Source organism: Anguilla anguilla, chromosome 10 (genome assembly GCF_013347855.1).
Source record: "Anguilla anguilla isolate fAngAng1 chromosome 10, fAngAng1.pri, whole genome shotgun sequence".
NCBI classification, from domain to species: Eukaryota; Metazoa; Chordata; class Actinopteri; order Anguilliformes; family Anguillidae; genus Anguilla; species Anguilla anguilla.
The window spans coordinates 25,351,803-25,378,858 of NC_049210.1; the positions used below are offsets into that span (position 1 = coordinate 25,351,803).

At 38.9% G+C, this 27,056-nt stretch overlaps 1 protein-coding gene across 1 annotated transcript in view; it reads left to right on the plus strand.

The window, feature by feature from the left end:
* The window catches only part of snrnp200 (small nuclear ribonucleoprotein 200 (U5)), a 202,507-nt gene that overhangs the window by 92,918 nt on the left and 82,533 nt on the right, over positions 1–27,056 (plus strand). The window contains exons 25-30 of the mRNA XM_035379748.1: positions 2,999–3,082; positions 4,172–4,278; positions 5,215–5,333; positions 5,989–6,143; positions 9,017–9,206; positions 14,707–14,880. Coding sequence (XP_035235639.1) covers positions 2,999–3,082; positions 4,172–4,278; positions 5,215–5,333; positions 5,989–6,143; positions 9,017–9,206; positions 14,707–14,880 — 829 coding nt within the window. The remainder of the gene's footprint in view (positions 1–2,998; positions 3,083–4,171; positions 4,279–5,214; positions 5,334–5,988; positions 6,144–9,016; positions 9,207–14,706; positions 14,881–27,056) is intronic.

Genomic DNA, 27,056 nt, shown 5'->3' on the forward strand with positions numbered 1-27,056 from the left:
AGAAAGCTTCCACGCCCCAACGAAAAAGTCAAAATGGCGGGCAAACAATAAGGCGGACGTAGAGTTATGGCCTTTTACGCATGACCCTTTGTTATAGCGCCACCATCTGGCCGACATAGGTGATTTTTAGTGCCTGAGTAGTGGGGGGCCATAGGAACCCACCTGCCAAATTTGGTTGCTCTAGGACTTATGCTTGCTGAGCCTCAGACACTTTTAGCGGAGAAAAATAATAAGAATAATAGTCATCCTAACAAATACAATAGGGTTCCATCAGCTTCGCTGCTTGGACCCCTAATAACATGTGCAGATGTAGCAACAGTAGCAAGTTCTTGAAGTTTCAAAAAAATCAACTGGCAGGATGGTTTTTTGCCTTTTTCAACAGGACATTGCTAGAAATAGTACATGCTCAAATTGCATTGCTAAAATAAAATGGTAACAGTTTTTATTTCTTTAACGTTAGTTTTGGTACAAAATTTGTTCTGGTCCATTTGTGTTTTGAGTAGAGCCCGATCGATATCGGTTTGGCCGATATATCGGCCATTATTTGACTTTTTTGACAACATCGGGATCGGCAGTTATGCAGCTGATGTGTCCCGATTTTTAAATAAGTATAATAAACAAACAAAAAACATTGATTATTTATCTGTACTTGTCTGTTCGAACGTTGTAATTGCTGTTTACTGGAATTATCCTGTAGAGGGAGCTCTAATACAAGTGTGAACTGCAGCAGCTGACGCGCTACTTCTGTAATAAGACATTTGTCACTCGTGCCTCATCCAATATTCTCCACTGCAAGGCTTGTCTGCATAGATTCGATTTCTGCAATAAAGGTATGTATATTTAGTGAAAGTTTTTAATTAAATGCGTTTATACGACCACAATATGTTTATCAATCCTCATTATCAAGCGAGCGAGCGAGCTAGCTAACATATTTGGTTCACTTTAGCAAGCTAGCTGGCTAGCAAGCCTTTATGAAGTGGCAGTGAGCACATAAAGCAGCGTAGCATCTACATTTCCAGAGGACATCGCTGTATTCTCAAATAAATAACCAGCCAAAATAAAATGGTGATTGAATGCATCACACATTTGTTTTTTTATCTGAGATAATGATATTAGCTACTATATGATGCTGTGTCAATAGCCAACGCGTTATTGCAAGCGAGTGTGTCATCTAATCACGCATCATCGTAGCAAGCTAACCAGACCGTGAAAACGCTGATAAAACACTTCTAACGTGGATCATTTTGTTATCTAGCTTTGTCGTGATAACATGAGAGAAGGATTGTTGTCGGAGAAGTGAATCAACCAACAGTTAGCGCGGGTAACCTGCACGAAAGCGCATTGTAGTTTTTTTCACCACTGAATTCTTATGGACACGCCTCATGTTACGTATTTCATCCCGTCGATTTAGTTTCATCTAACGTTACACTTGATTCACTCATTAGCTCCGCTAGATAGTCTTACTCTTTGAGATCATGTAGTAGGAGTAAAATAAGAAAATATAATTCATTTAACTTACTGAGAATAAATAATAAGAAATATTAAGGCTATGTCAACAGCTAATGCGTTATTGCAAGTGAGTGTGTGTCATCTAGTCACGCGTCAGAGCGCATTGTAGTTTTTTTCACCGCCGAATTCTTATGGACAGGGAAGCTCGCTAGATAAAGTCTTACTCTTTGAGATCATGTAGTAGGAATGAAATAAGAAAATATAATTCATTTACTGAGAATAGATACTAAGAAATAATAATAACAAATTAATAACAACAATAATAATATTCATAAAAATACATGTTTGAAACTGGAAAACAGATTTTTTTTATTACTTTTTTATAGATGGCTGGAAAAGAAAGCAGTAAAAGCAACGTGTGGAGTTATTCTGAATTCACACCACTTGAAGATGGTGTTGAAAAATGTAAAAGATATTAAATTAAATATATATTATCTATCAAAAATTTCTTTGTTTATTTTTATTTATTTGTTTGCTTATAAGTTAAATGTTCTCAAATATAGAAACTTTGATAAAATATACGTTTTTCAAATTGATTTGAAAATGTTGCACTTTGACAAAATCAGTAATCGGTGGGCTAGGACTCTCCAAAATCGGGATCAGCATCGGACCCAAAAATCTGGCATCGGTCGGGCTCTAGTTTTGAGTCTTTGATTAGCATTTGTTGTCACTGATGTTACCATAATAGGGGAAGAAGCACTGGGCATGAACATTTGACAGGTACAGTCAAACATCCAATTGCAACAAGTGGCGAGGACAAGAATCTTGATCCCAGCCCATTTCAGAATTTGCATAGGCCTAAGTGGTCACGCTGTTTCTCCCAAAATTTGGCAATTGTCTGTTGTTAAAGTGTGTATGTTAAAATAACACAGTAGACTGAGTTATGGTTGGCAGTTACCATTCAAAACTGCTGAAAAAATAACAAAGGTTTTTTGCTGCGCAAGCTACATTGCACAAGAGTATTTTTGGGCTTAAGAAATGCCAGTGGGTCCCAAAACCATTTTCCATCTACCATGCTTACAGGGAGCATGTCTTTTTAGTCTCTTTATACGATTTTGGCAATTAAACCTGTCATGGTTTCAGTTGTCACGCTGACAAGGTCTTGCTGCGAAGTTGGATGCTTGTTTGCTGTGTTACCTTGAATGTTTGGTTCTTAGATGTCGATGTGTGATGTGTGTATTTGGCGGCACTTATTTTGCACTGAACAGTCTTTTCATTGAACTTGTAATTGCACACTGAACTCTTTTGCATGCTGGCCTTTTCAACTGACTGCAAGTGAAGTGATTGACTACAAGCCCCACCCAGCCCCCCTATTACCCAGTTGCCTAGATAATATTTGGTGATCTTATGTTTAATTGTTTGAAAATTTAAAAAAGAAAAAAATAATTTAATTTAAACAATGTTTTAACAATCAACATATGCATTCCTAATATAGACCAGACCGTTTGTGTTTAACGCAGTCTTTTTTTTCTTCTTTTTTTTGTTGCAGATTAATGTATTACTTCAGGCCTACATCTCTCAACTGAAGCTGGAAGGATTTGCACTGATGGCTGACATGGTCTATGTCACCCAGGTGGAACTCTGTTTGTTAACATGCATTGATAAAAAAAATACGTCACTATGAGAGAGCCTGGGCATTTTCTATCAGGATTCAACATTGGGGAGATGTCCAGAAATGTTTACCACTCAAGTTTGGAGTGTGCAATAAAGTAATAGTTTACTTACAGGGGTTTTGATATTCCAGTTTTGTTTGCAATGAAAGATATTTTGTTATTTATACATGTTTCCAACAACCTGGCTGGCTGGTATTGGGGGTCTTCTTTGTTGTCCCAATTTAAATGGCTAAATACACTTAAACACTCAAATACGAGAACCTCCATAAAAGATTGTACAGCGATGTGCCTCCAGGGGTTGTGTTTTACTGTGTTAGCCTGTAAGTCATTAAAAATAGTGTAATCTTATTCAGATTCATTATTATCCATAGATTGAAATTTTGTTTATGCAGCCAACATTCACTATACTCCATGCATCTGATCTCCATAACATAAGTAAATATTAAAAATGTTACTTTGGCATATGCAAACTTCAAACACAAGAAAATAATAGTGCGGAGTCCTATATCAATATGGAGTGCTTGGGCTGCATGAGAGCTGATTGCTTAAGTAAATAAGCTGTTTTGGTAAAAAAAATTAAATTTATCAAAATGGCTTGCAGCAAATTGTAGAAATTGGCCTCTTAACAGTGTTGAACTGGGCGGACAGCTCACATTGAGAGTAGTGGTACTCGGGGAACAAACAAACAAGCCAAACAAATTTTTGAACAAACAAAACCAAAAGGTGCGGTTCACCAAAGGGAAAAAATAAAAAATTTAAATACTTCCAAACTTTCATGTGATTTAGATTAAATTTTCATACTTTAAACTGAGACGCCATAATTGGTGTTGTAACTGGCATTTACCAGATATTCTTATCCAGAGCGATTTATGACACTAGTGCAAAGTTCAGGGATTGAAGTTCAGTAATTTCCTAGAAGGGAAGTGTATAGTCCTCCTGTACACTGCCTGTATTTTCTGCTCCCATTTGTCATTACTGGTTTTTGTCTGAAACATTGTCTTATAGCATTTGTACACGGTATAAGTTGTAACATAAAAATCTCTCTCCAGAGTGCCGGCCGTCTGATGCGGGCAATATTTGAGATTGTGCTGAGCAGAGGCTGGGCCCAACTGACTGACAAGACTATGAACCTCTGCAAGATGATTGACAAGAGAATGTATGTAATTTGCCTCCCGTATTCTTACCATTGACATAGCAACCTGTGTGCACCTTGTCTGTTGGTACTGAAATAAGCATTTTTAGACTGCTGTGTGCCAGTTAAGGCTATTAAGGCCGTTCTAGTGCATGGCGGAGCCTCATGGTCAGGGATCAAATCCTGACTTTGCCAATGCAGACTGGCTGACAGTCCCACACATTGTCCATGGTTAGGGAGGGTTCAGTCTGCTGGGATGCACATCTTGTCCAGAGTGCCGGGATTCTTCAGTTCTGTTCCAGGGGCCCTATGTATGCTGGTTTTCCTTAGTCATTTCTTAAACAATTAGTTATTGAATCGGTTGTTGAAAATGTGTAATTGTGACTTTTTTCCCTTGGAGAACGGGGTTTGGAGAAGTCAAATTATTATTATTTTTTTTTCTAAACTTCAGGAGTTGCTCTTGCAGTAAAAACCAATACACATTGGTTTCCCATGACTTTGAGAATGGTTTGAGAACCTTGGTTTTTGTGCAACCAACAATGCTCAAAATTAATTTTGTATGAAATCTAGAATAATACAAAATATAATGTTAAAATAGAAACGTAAATTAACTTAAGTAACTCAGTTTAAGACTTGATGCCTAATTTACTATTTGATTTTAGCTATATCTGTTCTACACACTCATACACATAATGTAAAGCAAGAAATATGCATTATGTCGAGTTTGTGGGATTCATTTTTTATTTACAGATATTATGAATATGTTATTTACGACAAAGTGATGTGATAAGTAATGAAAGTAGAACAAAACTCATCCATGTGAAGGTTCATTGCTCCTTTCTCCTGTAATCATCACAAGCTAAACTGAGCATTATCAATATACATTCTTTTGATTCTGAATGTGCATTGTTTTTTGTTTGCACTTGTATGTGGTCATCTTGCTATTATGTCTCTTCTCAGGTGGCAGTCCATGTCTCCCCTCCGTCAGTTTCGGAAGCTTCCGGAAGAAGTCATCAAGAAAATTGAGAAGAAGAACTTTCCATTTGAGCGTCTCTATGACCTTAATCACAATGAAATTGGTGAGGAAATACCACTTTCTTGTATGTCCCCTGTCAGCAGCCGTACCACCATGCATCCTGCACCTGCCAGGTGGCTGTAGCTAATTGGCTTGGTTAGTACTTGGGATGGGAGACTGCCTGGGAAAGCTAAGTTGCTGCTGTAAGTAGTGTTGGTGGGCCAGCAGGGGGCTGTCTTCCCTCTGGTCAAATAAAACCCCAGGGCATTGATGGGGACCCTGTATTTTGAGAGATGCCGTCTTCAGATGAGACGTTAAATCGAGGTCCTGACTCACTGTAGTCATTAAATACCCCATGACACTAATCGCAGAGAGTTGGGGGATCCCCGGTGTCTTGGCTAAATTCCCAATCTGGCTGTCTCATACTGACACCTAATTATTCCTCGATTTAATTGGCTAAATATTGTTCTCTCCCTATCCCCCTTAACCGATGTGTGCTGAGCGTTCTGGCGCAAAATGGCTGCTCTGCATCACCCACACATTGGAGGTGGGTGTGGTGAGATCCCCCTCATCACTGCAAAGTACTTTGAGCATACAGAAAAGTGCTATATAAATGCAATGATGTATTCATTCATGTGATTTTCATTCAAAAAATTTAAATCATGGTGTCTGCAGATTAGTGCGCAAAGTAAATTTGGTAATCTAACTTTATTCTACAGGTGAATTGATCCGCATGCCAAAGATGGGGAAGACCATCCACAAGTATGTGCACCAGTTCCCGAAATTGGACCTGGCAGTTCATCTGCAGCCCATTACCCGTTCCACGCTCAAAGTAGAACTCACGATCACACCAGATTTCCAATGGGATGACAAGGTCTGTTCGCCTGTCTTTGAGTGCTGTCACTCTGAATTCATAATAAACAATAATTTAAATTAATGTTAATTTAAATGATCTTGGCTAATTAAATGTGAATTTGTAACCCTGTATCCATAATACTGCAAAGTAATATATTGGAATAGCAGTGGCGTTTTTAGCATGACATTTCTGGTGGGGCCGTTTTGTATGACGTCACATCACAAAAAATAAAGGTAGCCAATTAGTCTACGGTAGGCCTATTCTACTATATGGGCTGCGCTGTAAGTGCCAGGGAGCAGAGAGATTTACAAACTGAATAAAAAAATAAAGACTTATTCAGACTTGAACTTAAGAAACTTCAAAAATTAAAATAAAATCACACTTGACTTAAGGGAGGAAGCATTTCCAGTATGTCGAAACGCAGCAGCATGGTGTTGTATACCTTTAGCGTTGTGCTGTTTTCAGTGTCCTTAGTCCCAGTCATAACACCCCAGATTCAACTTGCGCAAGTAGTGTCTTGCACTCAGGTAATGTACGACAATGCACAAAACGGTGTACGTCCAACTTTTATATGGCTAGTTGGAGAATGATAGTCATGTTTCTCATAGGTACCAATTGCTCTTTTCTTTATTCAGCTTCTTTTTTTTTTTTTACCATTAAAGAATGTCACTAGTGACATTTTAGTTATTGTAGCAGCCTAAATACGCAAAGAATAAAGGTCATTTTTTCTTTTGAATCATTTTAGCCGCGTTTCCACCGCAGGAACTATACCCCGGAACTAGGAACCTTTTGAGGAACTCAGTGCGTTTCCACCGCAGGAACTAGGGTCTAAATTTAGTTCCGGGGGATTTGTTTTACCCCCCAAAAGGTTCCTGTTCGGGGGGTAGTACTTTCCGAAAGTACAGGAACCTTTTGGGTGGAGCTTGCAGCGCTGAACATTTCTGATTGGTCGAGTAGCCTACTTGTAGCATTTTTTTGTGTCTATTTTCAGGCACCATGTTTGAAAATATGCAGGCGCAAACCGACTTATTTTCATAATAACTTCAAATCAAACTTGTATGTTATGCGGCGCAGTAGCCTACTTTTGGTTATAGCCTGCCAACCTCTTGGAATTATAACATGTGCTCTTCTGCTCTTTTCTTCCTTTAGTATTCGTTTTATAAAATGCTAAGCATTCGTGCTAAAACATTCAAACGGATTAATTTGGTTGCTGAATATTTTCTTCCGGATTTTCTTTGTTAGCCCATTGTAATTGACTCAAAACGTTTGATACAGTTATGTGAGGTATGCGGTAGTTCTGCGTAATTCACATTGGTGATACAGTAAAAGCAAACTGGAAATCACCTTCCGCACTTTTTGTCAGGGTAAAATAACAGGTTAATTCTAGTAATCGTACCTTTAGCTTTTTCAGACTGCCGTAATTTTACTCTGCCATTCTTCAATTCACAAAAGACCAGGAAGACTATGGACTAATTTATGGTGCATGGTTCGCATCTGGAGGGCACACTTCGCTGCTCGGCTAGCAGTAACTTCGAAGGAAAACAAACGGTGGCTGTACCACTACTAATTTAAATTTCACGCAAGTCCGAGTTTTCGTTCTATTCTTGTCATTTTGCGATTAGCCTATATAGAATTGACGATGAGAAAGTAATCAAACAGCAAATTGTTTAGCCTACAACGTGTGCATGTTTTCTGCTGTTGTTGCCAGTTATATTGGAAACGTGAATGCATTCTGTCGCTTCGGATTCAAGACATGAAAGCGAATGTTCGCATAAAAACATAATGAATGTGTTTGAGAGGATATATAAAACAATTACAATCTGACTATTGGTCTGTTATATCCTATTTGTTGCATTACGGTCCAAGTTCAACTACCAACGACAGTTTTGCCTGACAACGGTAAAATATGCCCAAACGGCTGCAGAAGAATATTTCAATTCCATGTGATTAAATCGATAAAAATCAATACATTACATTACAGGCATTTAGCAGACGCTCTTATCCAGAGCGACTTACACAACTTTTACATAGCATTTTACATTGTATCCATTTATACAGCTGGATATATACTGAAGCAATTTTGGTTAAGTACCTTGCTCAAGGGTACAACGGCAGTGTCCTACCCGTGAATCGAACCTACGACCTTTCGGTTACAAGTCTAGTTCCCTACCCACTGTGCTACACTCCGTCCGTCAATAAATACAAAAGTAACCACATATAGTCATTGTTGGTAACCCGTTGTATATACGTGGAATAAACCCCTCCGGGCTGTCCCGGTTATTAGAAAATAATGTAGGCTACTTCAGTGGTAGTATGGGGTTACAGAAGAAATCATATGACAGATGGACCGACGACAACGTCGCTTTTTCATACGTCAGTGGCCTAATTTGCCTAATCTTCGCTGGACTTTAGACCCCGGTGGAAACGCAGACAACCATTGGCTGAAGGAACCTTTTAGTTCCTAGTAAAGTAGTTCCTGGGACTGAAAGTTCCGGGTAATTTTGGTGGAAACGCAGCTTTAGGCTTCTATGATAAGGGTTGGAACCATGGGTCTCAATAAGAGCCGGATTCACTAAGCAAAATCGGAATTGATAAAATTCAATTGATTCTCAACCATACTAGTCAGACTAATTACCCCATGACTGCAGAGCCAAAGCTGGAGAGAAATTGTCTTTGCTCTTCAGTAACATGGTAGCCACAAAACTCACTAGCATCTATCAACAATATTGTTGCTTCATGTTTATTAGCATTTTCTAGTGACAAAGAACTCTGATTTCGTGCTGCATTTTACTGTGGTATGGGGTAACAACTTGACTGAAATTTTGTATGGGTGTGTTACTTGATGTGTATGTGTGTCCTAACGTGAGAAATCTCCCGACTGTCCCCTGCAGGTTCACGGCTCCTCTGAGGCCTTCTGGATCTTGGTCGAAGACGTAGACAGTGAAGTCATACTCCACCATGAGTATTTTCTTCTGAAGGCAAAATATGCCCAGGATGAGCACCTAGTCACCTTTTTCGTCCCTGTGTTTGAGCCACTGCCTCCCCAGTACTTCATCCGTGTGGCATCTGATCGCTGGCTGTGTAAGTGACCACAGCCTTTGCACAGTTTCTTCTTTCTTTGAAATTTTTGACTGCAGCAAAGGTTTGATTGTGACAAGAAAAAAAATCTATGTGGATAGTAGTGCATAGCATGTATTTTAGAATTTTGGTATGGCTTAGATTTTTATGTTATGCACTTTTAGGGTATAGGAGGTGGCTGAAAATATGTTCATACATGTTGCGCTTAAAGCTGCAGTTAGTGACGTTCTTAATGGTGATAATTTTCTGAAAACACCAATTGGCCCTGTCTAAAGAAAGAGACACTTCTCCACAGCTCATTGTGAAAATGTATCAACATTTCTAGCTACAACTCCTCGGCACACAGGATTACTGAATTATAGACTGCCATAGCCAACACTACACACAAAATGTCAGCTCCAAAAGTCCAGGTGAAACAAAGTAAACATTTTCATTTTTGCAGAGCTTACCGATAACGCAACAAAACATTTTCCATTTAGTTATCCAGTTCAGTAGCTAATGTAGTGATGGTTTTGCTGAGTTCACAAGTTTGTCAGATGTAGCTTGTTAGCTATTTTCCATGATGGTTTGCGATGGCTAACATTTGCAAAAATTTCAGTAACTTTTTACGGTAAGGTCACATGAATTGGCATTAACAAATGTAGTTGTTAACATGTAATTAATGATGTGTATACATTAAGAATGAAATGAACTTTTCATTAGTTAGTAGTTAACAAATATATTGATGTACAGTGGTTTATGGTTTCATTTGATGCATTTGGCTCTGCGGGAGAGGTACTGCCGGCCAGAGGGAAATGCTTGGGGGCTTCTGACAGTAGGGCAGCAAAGTGTAATTTTTCCCTCATACAGTAAGTACGGTTTCCACCATTCTGCATTGTACTTGGCGTCACACCGTGTTGCATTTCACACTCCTCTCTTGAGCGTCTAGCAGCGATTATAGCCTAACTATCGAGATTCTAAGTAACTTTTTTTTTGTACTCCACGTAGATCATAAACCCTTGAATATAAAAACGACTCATTGAAATCAGTTGAGAAATGTAAACGTTATAGTGCTTTTTATCCAGAAAAACCGCAGCTCCCCCGTTTACTTGTATTTGTTTACAGGCCAGTCTTGCCTGGACCAAATGCGGCGACGTTGGCGTATGATCCAAAGGCCAATGCAGCGTCTGTGTATAGACGCTTTCAATGTAAACAAATGTTACTGCGCGTGTGCGTTGTTCTGGCCCTAACTTAACTTCCGGCAGACTTCCGCAAACAATCAATAACAACAGAGTCCCTCTAGACTATTTCTGATAACAAGCAAAATAAATAAGTAAATTACGTTAGCTAGCTAGTTAAAACTGTCTAGCCAGAATTATTTGAGGTTACCAGTCAAAGAAAAGAACCGTTACTTGGCCAAACTCAAATGCGAACAAGTGACAGAAACGGATAACTGTTGACAGTATTGCACCTTGCTGAGCATCACATTCCTTGCATAATCCATTACTGTTCTGGGTTACATGCAAATTCCTGTGTAAAAAGTGCACACTTTCTACGATATTGCTTAAAAATGATGATTAGAGACACAAACTGGGGCTAGTGGGCAGCATGTGTAGCTAATGCAAATACTGTAGGTTATTTGTATAGCATGCATTGATGGAAAAACATTGTGGCTCTTAATAGTTTGGGTCATCTTGCTAGGTTACCACAACAAAAAATGATTAGGCAATGTCAAGTCATTGGAAACAGGTATCATAACGTTAGTAAAACGTAGCTAAAGCATATCAACTACTAGCATTGATCTAACGTTGCTTTGAATAATTATACAATGTTAGCTACGTTTAGCTAGCTAGCTACAATCAGTTTAGTTAGCTCGTTCATAACTATTGCAGGCATGGCTTATTACTGGTCAGCAAGCTATCGCTTATCATGAGTTTGTTACCTGAAACAAAGTCAGTGCTAGAGTGAGAGCACCTATTCGACCACCTTCGTTCAACAGACAGGAAAGCGTAAACTGATTTGCAACTCTATATGAAATAGGCGAAATATCGGTAACAACCTGTACCTAGTTATGTAGGGATAAAATGCCCTTGTTATCCTTCTGTGGTTATTTTTTCAGTACTTTCATGATTAAGTCAGAGGTGGTCCAGTGCTAGCTTTTGGTTGCTAAGAGGACGTGTATCGACCACCCCATATAAATGAATGGAACTTGACATAAATTTGCTAGTATCCTGTCGTGCGGATTTGCGGTTAATATGAGAGAGGGTGGTCTCTATCAGCATGTCTAGGAATCCGTACATATTCACTGTTGTAATCCAAGTCGCAGGACGCAAAATAGCCGTTAGGAAAGCAGTTTGAAATTATGAAGCAACGTCTGCGCCATTGGCTTTAATGGGTTGCGATGAGATAATTACGAGTGCGTTGCTTGTCTTAAGTCGATATAGTATAAGGCTGTATTAGTATTACTAAATGTGTGAAGGCGATTTTTTAATACAGTTTATTATGTGTATTTTTTATAGGACTTACATTTTAATAGGTAACGATGTCCAGTTATTTCTCAAAAATACGAAGTAACAACGCACAAGCACCAGCTATAATAATCGCAGGGATTCAAACAATTAGTTTCACAATTCCCTAGTGGGGTTACAAATTTTCGAAATGTAGTTTGTTCCTGAGGTCAGGTTGCACCCCACAGCACAACAACCTGAGCCCAACATCAGTCTGCTCATCAGTTTAAAGGAGTACCATGGTGATTTTCACACTTTCTCGGTTTTATGTGCTATTTGCACAAGAGGCATTGAAGAAACACAATGAGTAAAGTATTAAATATGTCCGTTCTGTATTTTTGGAGAAATATGCGTCACAAATACAGTAACCACTCCCCTTTCCATGCCCCGGAAACCATGGATACTGGAGACCCATAGTTTGCGCCGCTGGCTTACAGGCAAGACAATGCAAATATTTGACTAACGTTAGGTTCACTTAAATTAGAGTGCCTTTTGAGGACTTAGATTATTTCTGGTTATATTCATTTAGCTAGCTTGCTAACGTTAGCTAGCTAGGTAGTTTGCTTTCATAAGGCAATGTTATCGATAACGTTAGCTAGCTAGTTTGCTTTTATGAGGACGTTATAGTTGTGCTTTTATCTTAACTTGGCTAGCTAGATAGCAAAAATTATAATTGGATAACAAGTCAACGTCCTTACCTTAGCTTAGCGGTCTATCGATATTTGATATACTACTAAGCTAGCTAGCTTGTGAAAATTCAGTCTCCCAAAAAGAGCACGTATCATGGGGGTAGCTATGGTAACGGGACATGGTCTGTCAATCATAGCTAACTGACAGTTCTCATTACCACGCCCAGACGGTTTGGGTGAACTTTTATCATGGGAAATTTAGGCTTAGAAAAATACGTTTTAAAGTACATTGAAATGACTGAATAATAAACCACCATGTTACTCCTTTAACTTTCACTCCATTTGTAATCGGTGTCATATTAGCCAGTAAACACAAACCCAAACAAACACAGAGCGGAAGTTAACCACTTACTGTGACCCTTACTTCACTCTAGTGTTTCTTTTGCGCCTCTACATCATGAAACCTATGCACTTGTTGTACGTCGCTCTGGATAAGAGCGTCTGCTAAATGCCTATAATGTAATGTAATGTAACCAAGCGCATAACCTTGGCAACGCGCATGCGTCCGATGAAAGCGTCTATATATGTCTAGGGCTCCACCCACCTAGCTGTCCACTGCTGTTATAATGTGATGCGTGTGCTACACTTATTAGAGTCCAGACGGAAACAAAATCATGAATAGTTTCTCGGTCGTGTAAAAAAAAAAAAAAAAAACATCAATAATTATTTATCAGCTAGTCGACGTCACTGCCCGAGTCGACTGATCGATTAGTCATGCCCATCCCTAAAGAAAACATTAGTATTTGGGACAAAAAAAGCCCTAATACCAGTAAATTATGGGCTTGTATCAGCATAAAAGCCATTCAAATATTTGTACGGATCTGGTAGAGTTGAGGCCAAAAGTTTACATACACCTAGGCTAAAGATATTCAAACTCAGTTTTTCACAACTCCGCATATTGCATGTTACCATACATTTATTTTGGCAAGTCAATTGGGGCATCTACTTTGTTCACATCAGAGGGAATTTTAAAACAATCGATTCAAGACTGATTTATTTCAGCTTTCATTAACTATCAGATTTCCAGTGGGTCAAAAGTTTACAATACACCAAGTTGACTGTCTCTTTAGATAGTCTAGAAGAGTCCAGAAATTGATTTCATGACTTTTTAGAAGCTTCTGATTGGCCCATTGCCATAATTAAGAGTTAATGGGGAGTTAACTGGCACCTGTGGCTGTATTTACGGGCCTACCTTTAGAGCCACAGTCTTTTTGCCCTTGATACCATGGGAATATCCAAGCAAATCAGCCAAGATCTCAGAAAAAAAATTGTGGACCTCCACAAGTCTGGTTCCTCCTTAGGAGCAATTGTCAAACAACTGAAGGTACCACGAGTATCTACAAACAATTGTATGCAAATATAAAAACCTTGGGACCACACAGATATTGCATCGTTCAGGAAGGAGGCACATATTAGATCCCAGGGCTAAACAAACTTTGGTCCGAAAGATTCAACTGAACCCCGAGACGGCAACAAAGGAACTGGTGAAGGAGTTGGAGGCATCAGGTACCAAAGTATCTACGTCTACCATTAAGAGAATCCTACATCGCTGTGGCCTGAGGCTGTACTGTAAGGAAGAAGCCCCTACTCCAAGACCGGCATAAAAAAGCCGAAATGAAGTTTGCAGGTGATCACCAAGAATGAAGACCTAGCCTTTTGGAAGAATGTTCTCTGGTCATATGAAACAAAAATTGAACTGTTTGACCATAATGATCAGTGCTATGTATGGAGGGAAAAGGGTGAGGCTTTTAATCTGAAGAACGCCAGGCCAACTGTGAAGCATGGGGCTGGAAGCATCATGTTGTGAGGGTGTTTTGCTGGAAAAGGGATTGGTGCAGTTCAAAAAAAAAAAAATTACCAACTGCAGTTTTAAGTGAATCCAAGACTGTAATTCTCCTTGATGAATGTACAGAATCATCAGTTTATCCAAATAAAGCAATTTCAGATGCATCTTTGTTTCTCATAGTTTCTTATGAGAAACAAAAATTAATTGATGAATCTCGTAATCTTTATTTCTCATAGTTTTTTCGGAAATGCAACAATTCCTTTTCTTTCACCAGAAATGTATTAGTCTGCCCATGTATTCTGTATTAATGTTAGGCTATATTCTGTTCAGACATCCAAACATTCTACATTGTTGATCATTTAAACACTTACGTAAGGCGTTTTACCTTGCTCTGAGGAATGGAAAGCTGATATTTGTATATATGGTCTCAAGTTTCATCGGTGATGAGCAAGTATCCCATCCGTTAAAATGTAATGTTTTCCACACAGACCATGAAGGTATATGTACAGAAACAGGATGGGATAACCTTTTATTTTTTTCAGCCTGTGAGACCCAGCTGCCTGTGTCGTTCCGTCACCTAAATCCTGCAGAAAAGTACCCACCGCCCACAGAGCTGCTAGACCTGCAGCCCTTGCCAGTCTCAGCCCTCAGAAACTCTGCCTTTGAAAGCCTGTACCAAGAAAAGTTCCCCTTCTTCAATCCAATCCAGACACAGGGTGAGTGAAAAATACAGTTCATGAACATGCTCAGGCTTGTTCAGGTAAGTTATATTAGCTGTTTTATGAAATATGCTTTTAAGGCATGTGCCCAGCAGATCACTTAGTTCCTGTGGGTACCGGCCTCCTAACTGGTCCAAGGGTTAGGGCTAAGAGAAGTGAAGGGTCTACAGCACGGTTTGTCAAATTCCCTGTTCTGGAGGGCTACGGTGTCTGCTGGTTTTTGGTGTGTTCTCTATTTTATTTAAGTCATTAGCCGCGTTTCCACCGCAGGAACTAGGGTCTAAATTTAGTTACCCCCCAAAAAGTTCCTGCTCGGGGGGTAGTACTTTCCGAAAGTACAGGAACCTTTTGGGTGGAGCTTGCAGCGCTGAACATTTCTGATTGGTCGAGTACTCGCAGCATTTTTTTGTGTTTATTTTCAGGCGCCATGTTTAAAAATATGCAGCCGCAAACCAGTTTATTTTCATAATAACTTCAAATCAAACTTGTATGTTATGCGGCGGAGTAGCCTAGTTTTGGTTATAGCCTGCCAACGTCTTGGAATTATAACGTGTGCTCTTCTGTTCTTTTCTTGCTTTAGTATTAGTTTTATAATTTTTAAAAATAAAAAGCATTCGTGCTGGGACAGCATAGCCTATTACGTACCAAAACATTCAAGCGGATTAATTTGGTTGCTGAATATTTTCTTCCGTACTTTCTTTGTTAGCCCGTTGTAATTGACTCAAAACGTTTGATACAGTTATGTGAGGTATGCGGTAGTTCTGCGTAATTCACATTGGTGATACAGTAAAAGCAAACTGGAAATCACCTTCCGCACTTTTTGTCAGGGTAAAATAACAGGTTAATTCTAGTAATCGTCCCTTTAGCTTTTTCAGACTGCTGTAATTTTACTCTGCCATTCTTCAATTCCACAAAAAGACCAGGAAGACTATGGACTAATTTATGGTGCATGGTTTGCATCTGGAGGGCACACTTCGCTGCTCGGCTAGCAGTAACTTCGAAGGAAAGCAAACGGTGGTTGTAGGCTACCACTACTAATTTAAATTTTCACGCAAGTCCCGAGTTTTCGTTCTATTCTTGTCATTTTGCGATTAGCCTATATGGAATTGACGATGAGAAAGTAATCAAACGGCAAATTGTTTACAACGTGTGCATGTTTTCTGCTGTTGTTGCCAGTTATACATATAAATGTGAATGCATTCTGTCGCTTCGGATGTCAAGGCATGAAAGCGAATGTTCGCATAAAAACATAATGAATGTGTTTGAGAGGATATATAAAACAGTTACAATCTGACTATTGGCCTGTTATATACTATTTGTTGCCAAGTTCAACTACCAGCGACATTTTTGCTTGACAACGGTAAAATATGCTCAAACGGCTGCAGAAGAATATTCCAGGCGATTAAATCGATAAAAATCAATAAATACAAAAGTAACCATATACAGTCATTGTTGGTAGCCCATTGTATATAAGTGGAATAAACCCCTCCGGGCTGTCTCGGTTATTAGAAAATAATGTAGGCTACTTCGGTGGTAGTATGGGGTTACAGAAGAAATCATAGGACAGATGGACGGACGACAACGTCGCTTTTTCATACGTCAGTGGGATAATTTGCCTAATCTTCGCGGGACTTTAGACCGCGGTGGAAACACAGACAACCATGGGCTGAAGGAACCTTTTAGTTCCTTAAAGTAGTTCCTGGGACTAAAAGTTCCGGGTACTTTTGGTGGAAACGCGGCTATTGATTGGGTAAGGAACCCACACACCTTGTTTTATAGGGCTTAATTGGCAGTTGATTGAAAAGAAAACACAAAAACCCATGGACACTGTGTGACCCCCTTGGGATTCTGTTTAACACCCCTGGTCGACGGGATTCTGCATCTGGAAATTTTTAATGCTTTTTTTTTTTTTGGAAAACGTACCTTTTTAGCATTGCTTTTACTTAGTGCCCTCATACTTTTTTAGTCTTCCTAATCTTACATTTTTTATCTGTCTTATTAATAACCGGATTTTTATATTCCTTCTCTCCTTGTATTATACAGTGGTTTAGTTTCATTTGACCAGTTCTCTATGGCAGAGGTTCTGATGGCTAGTGGGAAATACCTGCGAGTAGGGGGCAGCAAAATCATTTTTACTCATAAGGAGGCCTTCCATTATACTACATTGATGTCTATAGATTAATTGTAGTTGATGTCACACTGTGGGGCATTTCGGGGTAACTCGCCATCTCTAGAGGAATGCTTAGCTCTGATTTGGATGCAACATTTGTATTTGGAAAAAATAAAGCCATTATGTTGTTTTTTGTTTGCTTTCATTAGACAACTAACACCCTTGACTTGTTTTACATGAACAGCTGAAATTAGTTGGGAACACTTTAAAATAAGGTTACATGAATTAGTGTTACAGTTACTAATGTAGTTGTTAACTACTGAAAAGTTAACCTGTACCGCTTTGTTTATGTATTTATACATCATTTGTTAATGTTAACAACTACATTAGTTAACACCAGTTCACATTGGGATAAAAAAGTATTTTTTAAGTAAAAGTTATGTATTTATTAACCCCTTGGCGCACATGACGAATCTTGCCAATCCTTGCCCATTTAGGGGGTACCCTATGTAAAGCTTTATAACTCCAGATGTGAACATCACAGAGACTTAAAAATTGGCTTAAATGAAGCAAGACATTTGTACAATTTACAATACTAATGCAGATTAGTTTATATTCATAATTTTGGACTTTTTTAGTTTGCAATGAAATACTGAGAGATTGCATATATACAGCAGGTTAAACTATACATGTGCTGGATCAAAAAGTTCTTGACTACAAGTTCATAAAATCTAAGGGTGGATATGTAGAACCCCTACAGATGTATGAAGCAAAAACTAAGCAGTGTACCCAGCATCTCCAAATCTATCCAAAATGTCTAAATTATGCATTGCTGTGAATCACAACATATTCACGTATTTCACTACAAATGAACTGTTTTGACTCTAGAAAATCACTGTTGCATCATTTTCAAGTCGGAATTACAAGCTTTCAGTCAGTACAGTGGTCTAAAATATCTAGGGGTCCAGAAACATCCAAAATCTCTCCAAAATTAAATAAAATGCTTTTTGTCCATTATAAAGCATATAAATGAGCCCCTTATGAAGGTTTAAGATGAAACATTGCTATCAGATTTTAAAAATAATGCAAAAATATTGTCACAATGCGGTACAGTACCTAAATGTGTAATTAACTCTTGTGTGTATTTCTATACTCTGTACTCTCGTATGTTTTCTTGTATGGGGATGGGACGACATGACAACAATTTTCAACCGTCCACCACGTTTTGGCAATGTTCCAACTCTCATGTCATCACTGTTGCATGCTTCACAAAAAATATTACAGTACCATCCAACGCTTACATTAGTGTGAAATATCCACATTATATAACACCACTAACCTATTTAAAGACACTCAATTGCAAAAATAACATATATAACCGAAATATTTTGAGCAGTAATACTTACATAGCAATGATGAAATCTCATCGATGTTCTGTTGATGAAGACAGAGACAGTATCAGTGATACTGTTTTATTCGCTTCTGTTTTTCTCCAGAAAACGATTTCAGCTAGGTCTATCAGCAAACATATGGCTTAGCTATGTCCAGAAGTCCTCAATAATAATAGTATTTTCCAAGAATTTACGAAAAATTGTTGACAACATTTTTGTTAGCAGCGTCTTTGTTTTACTGCTACTACAGTGTGAATGTGTAATTGAATGCGATGCTAAGAATATTTTCTGTTACGCTGACCTATAAAACGCTATTCCAAAAGCAGAATTAGACATGTTATACATCGTTAAGCTTATACTCTCACCTACTGAATAAATGAATTGTCAATCAAGCCAGACTACTAAAAAGGGCGACGACGCCGTAAACAACAGGTGTGGTATTACGCACAGCTATTTTAGAAGGTACCCAGGCATCACACATGCGCGTATATTTCCCAAACGGATTGTCCAAGACAATGTATGGGCACTCAAAAGGGACATCTCTATGCGTAAAACCAATGGTAAGGTGGTATATTTATTCAATATTTAGTCCCAGATATTGACTGTAGAATGACATGGTATCATTTTTAAAAACTTTTTCTTGTTTATTTCGTTATTCAGTGAGCAGCGTTTTCACTGCAGCATAGGCATATCTTAGGGCTATTGTCGGGTTTATCTTGTTGCTATGACGGAATACGATTTTTTAGTGGTGAAAGAATATTTTTATGAATTCCAAGATAGACAGTATTGTCCATTATGTCAAGGGTGGGGGGTGTTTTCTAGATGAGACTGCAGGGAGGGGGTGCATGTTAGAGACAATGGTGGAACTGCGAAACTCTGTATTCGGCATCGTTGTCGTGTATCGTCTACTAATGAAACTAAAACAACTCGTTTCTGTTTTTAACTCTTACTTTGTTTGCAGTAGCACCGAATGTCTGAGTTTAGTAATCTCGGCACGCCGGCGTGCCGACCACTAGGGGCTTTGTGCTAAGAGGTTAATGGTTACCTAATTAGCGGTCCAAGCAGCGAAGCTGGTGGAGCCCTATTGTATCTGTTAGGATTATTATTATTATTATTATTTTTCTCCGCTAAAATGTTTGAGGCTCAGCAACCATAAGTTGCAGACCAACCAAATTTGGTAGGTGGGTTCCTATGGCCCCCCACTACTCGGTCACTACAAATCACCTATGTCGGCCAGATGGTGGCGCTATAACAAAGGGTCATACTTTAAAAGACCATAACTCCTACACCATAAGTCTGATCAACACAAAACTTCATCGACCAATGCATCTGAATGTGCTCTACAACTGTGCTTTTGGGAGCACCTATGTCCGCCATATTGTTTGCCCGCCATTTGGACTTTTTTATTAGTTGGGGTGCGGAAGAGCTGGAGCTCCAAATCTAAGTGTTACGACATCTAGTAAACTTCTTTACGGCAAGCGACATCCATGGCGACGCAAGTAATCCGACACCGTAGGGTCTAGTTTTTATCAGTGAGGGGAGGGTCTGAACGTCGGGAAAGTAATGGAAGACAGTGCCACCCAGAGTGCATGCTAGGCTACCAAAAGTTTGTTAGTAAAAGCTTTTTGAGAGGATGAATAATTATTTTTCTTGAGCATGGACCCATTTGAACACAGTATCGGGTGAGTTCGTTTAGTCTTTCAATCTGTCATTATGCTGAGAAATGGCTAAACCATTTTATTTATAGGTTCTGAGTTTCTGTGCAAACGCGCGAAAACACGCTGGTATAATAAAACAATGACGGTAATACATATGTAGTCCGCTTCGTTCCGTTGCTACCATAACATAACACACTATCTTGTGTCTACAGCTGCAGTTTCTCGCTGCAATTACTAATATTGAATATAAACAAAAGACGCAATTTATACTGTACTCTGCCAATGTCTAAATAAATAATACGGTACTCTGAGCGTAGGAAGCAGTTAGCATGGATGGCGAGTTGATATTTTTTGCTACTACAAGTTTGTTAGTAAAAGCTTTGAGAGGATGAATCATTACTTTTCTTTGGCATGGATCCATTTGAAGACAATATCGGGTGAGTTCGTTTAGTCTTTAAATCCGTCATTATGCTGAGAGAAATCGTATTCTCAATTTAATCTCTAAATTGACTGTAAGCTTAGGGTGGTAACTAGGTTGCTGTTTCGTAGGTGACTTAATGCACTCGTCTTAACTATTGCTTGAATTTTTGCATAGACTGCGTTGTTGCTGTTCTTGTTTGTGTTAGTGTTAATCAGTTTAACCTACAGGGTCCAAGTTGAACTCCGCAGTTGTTCCCTGCACTTGGAACGGTACTTCTCTCTAGGGTTTTTGACACACTTGTTCCTTGTTATGGTTATACACTTTGTTGTACGTCGCTCTGGATAAGAGCGTCTGCCAAATGCCTGTAATGTAATATTCCGTAGCAACAAGATAAACCCGACATTAGCCCTAAAATATGCCAATACAGCAGTGAAAACGCTGCTCACTGAATAATGAAATAAACTAGACAAATCTTTTTTTTTTATTATACCATGTCATCTACCGTCAATATCTGGGACTAAACATTGAATAAATATACAATCTTACCCTCAGTTTTACGCGTAGAGATGTCCCTTTTGCGAATGAGCGGTCATATATTGTCTTGGGACATCCGTTTGTGAAATATACACGCATAGGTGACGCTGGGTCGGCTACCTTCAAAAATAGCTGCGCGTAATACCACACCTGTTGCTTACGGCGTTGTCGCCCTTTTTAGTACAATTTGGCTTGATTGACAATTCATTTATTCAGTAGGTGAGAGTATAAACTTTCTAACGATGTATAACATGTCTGATTTTGCTTTTGGAATAGCGTTTTATCGGTCAGCGTAACCGAAAATTTTCTTATATGCCAGAGTCTAAATAAATAATACGGTAGGCTATTCTGCGAGCAGCACGCAGGTCGAGAGTTGATATTCGTCTTGTTTCGTTTTTTCTCAATGTCCTATCTATTATTTGAAATGTGTATTATTATTCTATCTGTCTCTGAGCTGCTCTGAAATGTGCATTCTCTGCTAAGCTGAGCAATGGATTGGAATGTGTCTGACGTAATGTTGCACGGTATACCGAAACTTCAGCACTTTTTCGGTACTTAAAAAAAAAAAAAAAAAAAAAAAAAAAGAACGGTTCCATATTAGAATTTTCCGACGTTCGGTAATTTTGCGTCAAATGTAAAAGCCAGGGACATGTGTCTCCCGCATTACCGATTGAGAGGATGAAAAGTGTAATTTGTCAGAATCTTCGCTAGATGGCAGTAGCAACTAAGGTTGGCAAATAACATTCTTCGTGATTGATACAGCACAAGCTTAGACTCAGTTCACTTCAGTAGCAATAGCTGTTCTAATTTGTAAATATTTTATTATAGGAAGATGCTGTATTGTTATTGAAATATGCTGTTTTAGATATATTTTAAAGTGAAAGACCTGTTTAAAGATAATTTACTTTACAATTGTTTAATTTTTGAAATATATTTAATATAGTTTTCTATTGTTTAGTGTTGTAACACTATAGTCCTATGCTTGTTGATATGTTGAACAGGCTTCATCTTAAAGGTTGTTAATAAACCAGGTTTTTAATAAACCGTGAATTCGAAAATGAGGTCATCCCTTGTGGACATTACGTTTCTGATCTATTAAGGTAATTTCAGTATCGTTAGGTACCGAGTATTGAATCAGTATTGTTTCAGTATCAATTATCGTGATACTAAACCTGGTATTGGTATCAAAGTCAATTTTGGTATCGTAACAACACTAGTGTGACACCTTTTTTAGTTGCGGCATGGAACCGCTGCAGCTGTACATACACACCGGGCCATCTAACTATTACGACATGCCATCTAAGTGTTACAACATAGTAAAGGCCTTTACGGGAAGCGGCCAGGACACATCCATGGCGACGCAACTAAGTCATCCGCCAGCGTCTCTTAGCACAAAATTGGCCATAAGTCATCAATATTTTATACAATCATCATGATATTCAGTAGATATGTTTGGGTGAAGGTATATGATCATGAGGACAAAGCCATTTTAAAATTGCTCCATATGGGGCGGCGATAATGCCAGTGCTTGGACCCCTCCCAACGCCGCTTGCGGCTTTATAAGTTTATCTTGTTTTGATGTATAAATAATCATGTAACTAATACATTAGTTGATGTATTTAACTATTAACTAGATTTTATGCCCAATTTATGTATTCATTAATTCATGTTAATAACTACATTATTTAATGCGAGTTCATGTGACCTTATTGTAGGTCACATTATTGTAGGTAAATGTTACAAATTCTTCACAACCAGGTTCCCCTTGTGAGCAAGACTTAGTCAATGGTTGCAGCGGTGGCAGTACATGAGTAAATGCTTAAAGTATATTACTTTTATTGTACTAATGCCACTAAATATTGGTTTATGTTGCGGGGGGGGGGGGGGGGGGGTGAGTCATTCTCACCCAAAAAGCCTGCGCAGACAATGATGTGTTTCCCTTCGATGAGAGTGATTACAGGGAAGAGGGAACCGGCTAATTTTTTAAATCGTATTAAGGCAAACAACTGTTATTTTCTGATAAGTTAGCAATTTTTATTTGATTATATTGTAGCATACGGAACTCCCCTGGGCACCCTAGGTGGGAGAATTAAAAATTTAACATGGAAATCCATACTCTCGGTTTTGCAGTTTATGCACTCAGTTGTGCAATTTGTGTAATCTGCTCCGTAGTAGCCTTTATGACATTATACACCTAAAATAACCTGAAAATCTGTTAAACAAGTTAAACCTATAGTTGTAGGCTATTGTTCTACCATAGATAACTTGCAGATAAATGCATTCAAACCTAGATATTTGAGGAAAAGATTTTTAATAATATCATTAAAACAACAAAAAAAACACAAACACTATAGGTAAAGCAGTTCCACAGTGGGATAAATAACATGCACCCAAAGTTCCAATAACATTACAAAAGCCTGCATTTCAGTTGGTCCTCCTCACAATTTTACAGCTTGGTGCATCACTTTGTTCAGATGTTGCAGAGTTGATTGGCTACTTTATTTATAATAAAACACAAGATACTTGTGTCCTAACGATAAGGATAAGCACTCAATGAAGAAACCCAATCCCATTGCCAAAAGAAGTCTAGCATGCCTATAAATACTTATACTATGGAACTACACACTACAAATGTATTACATGGCCCATAGCGGCCCCTAAACAGCATTGCCAACTTCAACAGACCCGTGCTCCGTTGATGCGAGCTCCAAATATTGACAGTGCCGATGCTACATACCCCACCACATGGCCCCTAATGGCCATCACACCCAACGTGTAGATAAACTCCTCAAAAAAGTTTGGCAATTTGTGTTTGGTCGATCATATCTCTGTTCTTACTGTATTATTAGCTTTGTATCTTATCATTGGAAAGCCTGTTCATTTCCTTTTATAATGGTGTCCAATTTGTAAGGATCATGCATTTGTGGGATGAGCAGCACAGCTGATTATGTGGGTGGGGTTCCAAGTAAAATGTGGCAAGTTTCCCTGCCAATGTCAAACGTGGTTGAATGGAATGGCCTTCCAACAGCCCAGACCTCAACCCAATTGAACACTTGTGGGATCAGCTCGGGCGTGCTGTACGTGCTAGAGTGACCAATGCAACCACGTTGGCTGACCTGCGATGAATCCTGCCATCCCACAGCAATGCGTGACCAGGCTTGTGACCAGCATGAAGAGGAGGTGCCAGGCTGTTGTGGCTTCGTATGGTTCTTCCACCCACTACTGAGGTTCCTGACTGTTTGTTCAATGAATAAAGCGTAAAATTGTCAATATGTTTGTTCCTTGTTACTGACAGAGAGTTCAATCATCCAATCCCCCAAACAACTCAAAACAATAGAGTCAATACCAACAGGAGAATACACTGTTTGACATTGACAGGGAAATTTTCCACATTTCACTTGGGACCCCACCCACATAATCAGCTGTGCTGCTCATCCCACAAATGCACAATCCTTGCAAATGGGACATCATTGTAAATGGAAATGAAACAGGCTTCCAAATGATATAAGATACATTCTAATAATACAGTAACAACAGAGATATGATCGACAGACAATCTCTGTTATCAACGCTGCTATCCAGCATAATTAGCAAGCATAATGTAGCTCGACCTGTGTAACGTTACTTGTTGCTCCGCTGGGAAAGACCGTTCATCACTGCTACAACTTGGTTTACTCCAAAAGTCAGTTTGGAAACTTTGTATTAAAATAACTCCAGTAGCAAGTCCTCTTCAACCTCTCCTCTCATCATCAAAACAAATGGCAAAACAGGAAGTGATGGGATATATGGGAAATAAGACCACATTTCCCATAAAGCCTATGTATTCTATATTGCAGTCACAGACTGTCTGTTTTGTAAAGCTGCGTCACTTTTATGACTCAGGAATTTTTTTGTAACTTTGAGCCCAGGAGTTCTTTACGTTCAGAAAATAAAAAAGGTGAGAACTAAAATATTTCCAGCTATTTCTGTGATGTGCAGTATGCTTATTATCATCGGAAGTGATTACATGTGACTCTTTCTTCATGAGGCAGTAGTAAAAAAAAAAAAGGCAATTTTTGCCAATTCCCGCAATTTTACCATAAAAAATCACAACTTCGCGAATTGCATTGCAATTTTTGAGAAAAGCCGCTGCAAAATCAAGCATTTTTGTTTGCAAAAATCACAAAAAACTGCTAAATCCTGGAGGGACTAACTATAGAAACAATATGAAAATATATACTGTAATCACTTAACTTATTTTAGCATTTTCGCAATGTGCCTGTAATATGCCTTAAACTTTTAGTGTTCAGTGAGTTTTAAATCATCTATTTGGCTTGATATTTTGCTATTCATTTATGTTCATTTTTCTTAAATCGATAATGAGCAGTCCTGTTCATACCTCTATATCTCTTCAAGCAAATAGATAGCCTAATATAACACTCATAGTGCTTTTTACAGAGAACTGTCACAAAGAAGCTTTACAGAGTGGCAAGAAACAGAGCAAAAAAAAAAAAAGGCAAACGACCAAACACCAGACCTGAATCCCCAAGTAGCAAGTACATACGTTTTTAAACCTTACTCTCAAGGTAATAAGATGAGAAGATGCACTTTATTGAAAGCTGTGGAAACATAAAATCGGTTTAAATCGATCAGCACCTTTTATAAATAAATACATCATGAAATGTGAGCATAAATAATTAAATGTGGCACGAAATGTACATATTTATTTTTTTATTTATTTATTTATTTCAATGACGCGACGTCCGACGTGAAATAAGGCTTGAAATTAAAACCGTCACCCATCAAATTTTGGAGGGTGGCTTTAGCGAGGACTGTTTTCTGATGGGTGCATCGACTTGATTCGATTGTTCATGCCTAATTCAACATGGCTGCGCTGGAGGTGTGTTGTTGGAGCCCCCCATATGGTGCTAATCATAGACATATATATGTCTATAGTGCCAATAACCGTGCTACCTGTGCTGTTGAATAAAAGAAGCAACACATTTGAATTTCTGACATGTAGTGTTGGGAAACAGAGTTTTGTGTATTCTGCGTTTGGGAAGTTTCCGCTGGGCCCCGGGGGGGGAAGGGGGCGAGCCCCCCTGTTGTATTTCAATTTCAATGTGAATGGAACCTGCTTGAATAGATAGGATGGGTTTGAATTTGAATGGTCCAATCGGAAGGAAGCACAGCCTCTTATCGCCAATCAGAGGCAGCGCTCCAGTTCTGACATTATGCAAAATGTACCCACTCTAAACTGTATAAATCTAATCACCCACCAGTACTATTTTGAACTTTCTCGCTGAGTTGTTCCCGTAGCCGGCTGCGTAATAAATCTTCCTGTTTTTACGACAAACTTCTGATCTGCTTCTTCCTGGGATAACGGTCATTTTACCTGTTTTTGGTAATATCTTGAATTACCAACAGTAGCAAGGAAGGAAGGAACATAGGGCGCGGGAACATCAGACTGAGCTAGCATAAGGATGATGCCTGAAAAAAGCTAGCTCGGGACCACTGAAATTACCTTGAACAGAGGCGAACGTTCGTGGCAAACAAACACAAAGCTAACGGAAAAAAGTTTGAAATAGTTTGCAAACGTTCGCCTTATTCGCTGAATTTGAACGCACCTCAGGAGTAGTGGAGTGAATAGATGGTACATTTATAAAAGATGATTCTCGAGTTGATTCTGCAGAGACCTGCGAGGAATTCAGTGCCTCTTGAATCAAATTAGCTGCGTCGCGGAGTAATTGTGTGCAACTTTTTCTACTTGTCCTGACCGCCCGCTGCCACAACATAGTGTGCTACTGCGCTTTGCTTGCCTTGGGAATCCTATTGCTCATTGCTGGATTGCTGTAGCCTGTACCCACTAGAGGCAGGTCTCTCAGAAATACTCAACCTATCACTAAGCCTCCTGTGTTTTGTGTACTCACTGGAGCCCGCCCTCCCAACTTTGATGGGTGAAAGTGGCAGTTTTAATTTTAAGCCTTATTTCATGTCGCACGTAGCGTCATTGAAATAAATAAATAATGAAATAAATACATACGTACATTTCGTGCCACATTTAATTATTTATGCTCACA